The sequence below is a fragment of the Maniola hyperantus genome, chromosome 20 (assembly GCF_902806685.2).
Source record: "Maniola hyperantus chromosome 20, iAphHyp1.2, whole genome shotgun sequence".
Lineage (NCBI taxonomy): Eukaryota > Metazoa > Arthropoda > Insecta > Lepidoptera > Nymphalidae > Maniola > Maniola hyperantus.
The window spans coordinates 3,893,434-3,901,388 of record NC_048555.1 but is presented as its reverse complement, the minus strand read 5'-3'; the positions used below and the strand labels follow the sequence as shown (position 1 = coordinate 3,901,388).

The window sequence follows — 7,955 nt, the reverse complement described above, 5'->3', positions numbered from 1 at the left end:
CTCAGTTAAACAAAAGGCCTATAAAACTATTTTATTGAAGGAGCCTCACAAATAAAAAAGCGTATTATAATATGAATTCCATATATTACTTTACACTACACATGTATAGCTTACTACTAAATATAAAAATATTAAACATTCAGTTTCTCCGTAACATCACATGTTGCCATCGCTCGTATTGAAACATTCCATTCAATCGCACGTGTGTATCCAGCTTTATAATACAGTATGGCCGTAGCCACAAGTAATATTTTTGTTTCATCGACAAAGGCAATGTTCTAAAATTAAGAAGTAATAATTTGATATTAAAAGTCACAACACGCACTTGAGCTGCGCTGCGCGACGTGGCGACAAATATAGTTTATATGAGTTTGTATGGAACAAGGCGCTGCCGCGTCGTGCAGCACTGCGCAAATGCGTTTGGACCTTACGGGTGGACTGTATCACGAGTAAGTATACAACGGGGCGCTAATTCAGTTGTACACAATCTCTAACCTAAATTATAATGACAGGCCTAAATGTGTTGCCATCTCTTATATATCTCTCCCTACGGAAGAGGATAGCACTACATTTAGACCTATCAATTTAGTTTAGAGATTATGCGCAACTGGTTTAGCCACTATCTTTAACGATTTTATCTTTGCCGATGTAGGTAACAAAAATATCTTGTGACAGAGCAGAGCTTAAAGTTAATAACTGGGACAGAATAATAGATATAGCAAGCTTAAACTTAAAAATAAATCCTTATAAAACCGGGAACACACGATGGGTATGACCGACGCCATTTTTAATCATATCATTAAAATAATTAGGACGTACTTCGAGCAACATAAAATTGCTTATAATACGTTTACACACTATTTCTTTTGTGTCTTCATTTAGCCCATTTGTCTTAGGTTTTTAAGCTTACTTGGTAGTTTTACTTGCGCATGAGTATCGAAATGATGAATGTGATTGAGGATTGAGACATCGTTCGAACGAGAACTTTTTAATAGACATTGATAAGCTGTGTAAATGAATGCATTGATAATGGAACAAGTAGGAATCAACTCATCGATCGATAATTTGACAAGTTTTAACGCAAATGTTTTAACTCTCTTGCGAATGGAAAATTAAAAATCTATATTTTTCTGTTTACCTTAAAATTAAAAACGGTAACAACTGCTTTAGTTAGAAACTGTGTTACAATTGTTATCGCCCACCACCAGATTGAGAAATTACAAAAAAAAAACAATGAAATACGGTCTTATTCAATCAGTACCCTTATTATAAATGAGAAAGTGTGTTTTTTTGTTGGTTTGTCCTTCAATCACCTCGCAACGGTGCAACAGATTACCGTAATTTTGCATGGGTATAGATAAAGACCTGGAGAGTGATATAGGGTCCTTTTTATCCCAAAAAATCAAAGAGTTCCCACGGGATTTTTTAAAAACCTAATTCCACACGAACGAAGTCGCAGGCATCAGCTTGTGTTTAATAAGTGCAAGCAACTACTCACTTACGTTTGCACAACTCTAGTAACGGACCGTCATTTTTGAAAGCACGCTTTTAGGCGTCAAAAGGTGCGCAAACCCCGCGCCAATATCAATGCAGCCTGTGTATGTGTCACACACACGAGCGTACGAATTTGTCTTCGCTATTTAAAATACAATTATTGTATGCGCTCTGCCTATCTAGATTTTTATAATATGTACCTGCCTTTGGGGCAAATTTACGCACTTGTATTTACAATGAAAAAAAATTTTTTACAAAAAAAATAAAAACCGACTTCGTTACATAAACACTAAAAATTGAAAAATAATTTAATTTATTACCGAATATATTATGTATACAAGAGTTAATATAGTTCCATAATAATACTTTTTGGTGCCGGTGCCAATTAGCTTTAGCTGCGCGAATCGTCTAGACTTCATAATTTTATGGGACTCCACAATGGCACCTCATTGGCACCGACCCCAAAAAATATTATTATGGAACTATATTAACTCTTGTATACATAATATATTCGGTAATAAATTAAATTATTTTTCAATTTTTAGTGTTTATGTAACGAAGTCGGTTTTTATTTTTTTTGTAAAAATATTTTATTTCACAATTTTTAGTGGCCCCATGGAATTATGCTATGACTGGTTAAAAATCTACTGTTTACTAAGCTATTACACTGATCGCGAGCAATTTACTCTTATCCGTTGAGGAGTTCCAGTATCTATCTTCGAAGATGTTCATCAGATCTTCACCAAATTGAAATGGGACCAACTTTGAAGTATACCCTTTCAAACAAAAAAAGAATTTTCAAAATCGGTCCAGGCGTTTTTGAGTAATCGGGGAACATACATAAAAAAAAAAAAAAAAAAAAAAAAAAAAAAAAAAAAAAAAAGATTCCGACGAATTGAGAACCTCCTCCTTTTTTTGAAGTCGGTTAATAATGGAAATAATAATACATCTTTCCAATGCAAACCTATACAGTTTGTATCAACTAGCTATTAATTGCATCCAAATAGAAGTTCCGGTAAAAAGCAAAAGATAAGTCAAATATAAAGGTATAATGGATAATGGATTGTTAAAGATTTAGATTGCGGCCAGTCTTATTTTACTAAATGCGGCATAGATTAATAAAAATAAGATAACTCTGTCGCAATTTCTCTGGCATAAGAAAAGCTCTATAGTTCGACTACCAGTGTAAACGCAGCCTATACTTTTTTAATCTTATCACGAGGGTCCGGAATTTTCGTAGCACTTTTAATTTGCCAACGGGATCGATTAAACCTATTTCTGCACTTATATTTCGTGCGAGTAGGTAATAATTCATATTATAAGCTAAATGAAATATTTCCTTATAAATAAACTCCGGGTATTTTTCTAGATATTTTCAAGAAAATGTACCTTCAAATTGCTAATATTGATGATATTATAATGATGTCCGCGATCTTGATCCGTGTGAACTACACAAACAAACCCTTATTTTACCCCCTTATGGGTTGAATTTTCAAAAACCCTTTGTTAGCTTAGCGGATGTCTAAGTCATAAACCCGATCCGTCTAGTGGTTTGTGCAAATATTCCAGATATACTTGGCGGTCACTTAGCTAGCCCTGGGGCACATTGTATATATAAGATACGTCTTTAAAACAAATAATGAAAGATCAATAGAATAATATTGCCATTACTTATTATGATATGGACCTAACAATCTATTTGAGATTTAATATACCGACAATCGGAAATCGACGAACGTGCAATCCCTTTGACAAATTAAAAGTGCTACGAAAATTCCAGACTCTGCTTATCACTATGATATGACTAACAAATACAACATTAAAATTAGTTTTAATATAATAGTAATATCACACTAAGATTCGTACAAGACAAACTTTCATACCATCCAGTATATTGAGTTGAGGCGAAACGCCAAACCGAGCCTTACAATTAGTTAAGTTTATAAAATATGTATTATAGGCTATAGCATTATTTTTAGTGTCCGACCGAACCTTCGTCTTCGGACATATTCGGCATCGGCCAAAATGGGCCGTAGTTGTGGCCAAAGCCGAAGGTTTCTGCCAAAGCAAGATTTTGCCAGTCTACTTTCACACTAAACTAGCGGCACGCTATGATGGCCGGTTTGACGTTTGTCCGCTCATGAAGTTCCGTATTAATTGATAACGACTTTGAAGGAAATAATTGTATTACTTTATTGACGATAGTGATGTGCAGAGATTCATAAATTTTATCGAATGTAGTTTTAGGTTTAGGACTCAAAATTTATTTATTAAATTGATTTCTTAAATGTATACAAGTGTAGAAAAATCAGTTTGCACCATTTAAGGGGTGAATGTACTTGTGAATATGAACAATTTTCACTATGTGGACAAACCTCTGAAATCGCAAAAAAATATCAATAAATTTTTAAAAATGGAATCTAATACGATCGTCACATAGGATCGCTGGCTAGCACAACTACTACCTCCGGCAAACTCGCGTCAATGCTCAATGCAAAACAAAGCAGTTTCGAATTGACGTTGCTTCGAAAAGTATAAACTGTCAGTGCAATGCGATTGTGATATAGTTTTGACCTGGCTTTGGATTTCAAATATTGATACTGCATTACTGTTGACCCTTGCTCGTTAATTTGGACTCTGTTCAAGCCCTTTGTTGTGGATTTCGTCGATATGACCGAACGTACGCAGAGAACTGTTCTAAATAGTCAGACACGTGAGTTCCTAATACGCCTTCGTAACTATTTCGATCGTGAAGCTCAAAATGGAGGGCCAATTTTACCTATAACGTCAGTGGTTGAACGCGTAGCTGATGCGCTTAATATTGGACAACGAACTGTTAGACGGATAACTAAAAAAAAATATGGCGAGACTGGCACAGAAGAAAATAAACTTCACACACCAAAAAAGAGAAAACGAGCAAAACCAGTCGTAGGCATCGATAGCTTTGATGCCGATGCTATCCGAAGACATGTTTACGGCTACTATTTACAGAAGGAGTATCCAACAAGAAAAAAGTTGGTGCATTCACTGAAGGAAGCTGGATTATTCTTCGGTGGGGAAAGTTCTTTAACGAAGATTTTGAAGACCATTGGATTTCGATACAAAAAATGTAACAAACGCAAAATATTGATGGAAAGATTTGATATAGCGATGGCAAGGTATACTTTTTTACGGCAAGTGAAAGAAATCAAAAATTGGCAAAATGTTGTGTTCTTGGATGAAACATGGCTTAATGCTAACCATACTGTAGGCCGTTCTTGGAACGATGACACAGCAGCATCTACTTCCAAAGTTCCTGTAGGAAAAGGATCGCGACTTATAATTTGTCACGCCGGAACCATCAACGGGTTTGTCGAAGGTTCTCTCATGGCTTTTGCGTCAAAAACCACTGGAGACTATCATGAAGACATGAATGGAGAAAAGTTTACTGAATGGTTTACCTCAATGTTGTGTAGCCTCCCTGAACCATCTATTATAATTATGGACAACGCCCCATACCACTCGATGCAAATTGACAAGCCACCTGCCCAATCCCAAAAGAAAGCTGATATCGTCGCATGGCTTCGTAAAAATGGCGTAGATGCAAACATGAATATGTTAAAAGCGGAATTAGTACGTCTTTTAAAAGAAAACAAACCAACCAAGATCCGATACGTCATTGACGAAATAGCATTAGAACATGGGCACAGAGTTATACGGTTACCGCCTTACCATTGTGAGTATAATGCGATTGAGTTGGTGTGGGCTCAAATTAAGGGATATGCTGCAAGACACAATACAGAACCCCCATTTACCACAAAAAAAATGCTAAAATTATTAGAAGAAGCTTGTGAACATGTGACTAAAGGAGACTGGGAAAAGGTTGTGAATAGAACTGTTAAATTAATAAGGGAAGATTATGAAAGAGATGTGAAAATAGATAATATTATAGAAAACGAACATATAATTATTAATGTATGTGATGATAGCAGTGACGACAGTGAAAATAGTAGTATGGACGAATCTGATTAATTATGGCCTTTTGTGGCACCTTTTTCGGTATCTTTTGTATTCATATGTTTCTTGTGTGCATATAAAGTATGTATATTCATTTTCGTTCAAATATTCAGTTCGTTCAAATAAATTAAATAAACATATACATTTTTGTTTTATTAAACCTATTTAATCAGGTACAAAAACAAAACTTAATTGTTTTTTGTTCGAGAATAAATTGACATTCCACATCACTATTGTAATGTGTCAAACCGGCCATCATAGCGTGCCGCTAGTGTAGTTGAAAAACTAGGACTAATTGTGATTGTTAAATTACTTTTAAGTAAATAAACATTATAATTGACATTATTTCGAAGTGTTGTTATATTTTATAACAAGTTCAACAAGACAACAGTCAACATCTCTCGAACCGAATTTCTTAGGATTTATTAAACCTTCGACTTCGGCCTGAAATCGAACTTCGGTCGGACACTACTTCTCATACTTATCTTGTATGTTATTTGATTGTTTGAAAAATTCTATGAAAAGAGCGTGAAACGTCAGGTTATTTGTCAGGATAATGCCATGATTTCAATCTAAAGAGTAAAAAGTAAAAGTAAGATGTATAACCTGAATTCGAAATTGACGGCAAAAGAATTTTATTTTATTCTCGAAACCAATAATTAAGAAATCAATAACATTTATGAGTTTTAAATAATGCAATATTAAATAATAATTAAAAAGGCTAATATTAAAAATATGTAAAGGTAATCTAGGTTCATATATTTAAAATATTCGCCTATTTGGAAAGTCTTAACTGAGTTAAAATTAAAAGTACCTCAGTTTTTTGTTGATTTTTGAAACTTTTAAGAAAATCAAACTACCTGTAATTTAAATTTCTAAAAAACGATAAATTGAAAAATACACAATTTTAACTTGGTCTGGACTCATTTAATATAATTGGTACTTCATACTTTCTTTTAGGATAAATATTTATATCGAAATCTATTAATACATAATAATAAAAATACATAAAATAATTTACTCTGGGCATTTAATACTTAATAAACTTTATAAACGATTTATATTGTAATATTTGGTGAGTTAAGCATAAGTACAATATAAAAAATCTTTTTATGATGTGATGGTAAAAATTAAAAAAAAATATATACATAATACTATTAATAATTATCTATTTACTGTGGAGAACAAAGCAGTAACAAAAGCAACATGCAACAGTTTGAATATTAAAAATTCGCATTATGTTAATTTAGAATGTCATCGTGTTTAATAAAATTATCGTAAAAGGGCAGTCTATAGTTATTTGCCGATTATCGTAGAAATTTGTATATACATGCTTACGAGTATATTACATTATAAACTTCGATATTACATTATGGTTAATATTTTATTTTGCAGCATAATTTCGAGCACTTATGGCAAAAAATAAAAGATTATACAATATTTATACTTTCGATTATAATGCTAAGCTTTGAAGGACCGATAATTAAAAAAAAGCACATTATACTTAACACAGTGTTTAACTATTTAAAAGAGTTGCAACAGTGTATATTTACATTGAAAGCGTTGAACCTATAGAAAGTACTTAGGCCCGACGTCTACTGGCAGCACGGCACGGCAGGGGATCCCTGCGATTCCCTACATGTTAGTGCACCCGATGGTATCCTTAGATATGCCATGATATCCTTAGGCATGCCGAGGCATCCGTTCAAGCTAATAACGACGTGCACGGGTCGCGGGCGCTGTCTTATTTCGGCATCTCGACGAATTCCGAACCATCCCGAGGGATACCACGGCGTTCCGAAGGCTAAGACACAGCATGTTTAACGCTGGCCATACAAAATCAAGGTTACCGTCAAGTTTGCAGTGGATATCTTTTTTTAGTACATTTAAGGCGGTACTGAGTGTCACTACTCACGGACTGGTACGAAATAACCGTCATTTTTCTATATATATTTATTCTTTGAGTTTATAAAAAATTACAAGAAATATTTACACGATTTCAATATAAATAGGCTCTGTAACATCTTTATACAGATCTCACCAAACTTTGTAGGCGGTACAAAATTTTGCCACTGATTTCAAAGATAGGATACGCCCTCGCGTGCGCGTCCAAATCCTAACCTGCACGTTTGTTATTACTATATGTATACTTAGGTATAGTTAGAGTTGTAGATTTCTTAAACGAGTATAAACTGTGATGCATCCAAAAAGTTTGGTAGGACCATGTGTGTGAGTAATCAAGAACATGAGATCTCTGAGCTAGTGAGCAGCAGACTCGCCTCAGTGGACAGTGGTAATCTCGGCGTGAGAGAGACAGTGAGTCGGTCAGTCGAGCGGCGGCGGGTGCGCGGGCGGCGCGGACGGCGGCGCCGACAGGTAGCCGGCGGTCTGCGGCGCCGCTGGTGGATAGAAGATACGGTTACCATAGTGTAAAGTGAGTTTTTTTTAAGTATAAATCAATCTTA

General features: G+C 34.7%; 1 protein-coding gene across 2 annotated transcripts in view; it reads right to left on the bottom strand.

Annotated features, from left to right (window-relative positions):
- Positions 1-5,770: 5,770 nt before the first annotated feature.
- Rme-8 (receptor mediated endocytosis 8) overlaps positions 5,771-7,955 on the bottom strand; it is a 35,449-nt gene continuing 33,264 nt past the window's right edge. For both annotated transcript variants that reach the window (XM_034979491.2, XM_069505220.1), the window contains one exon: positions 5,771-7,889. In XM_034979491.2, the coding sequence (XP_034835382.1) occupies positions 7,816-7,889 (74 nt within the window). In that variant the 3' untranslated portion in view covers positions 5,771-7,815. The remainder of the gene's footprint in view (positions 7,890-7,955) is intronic.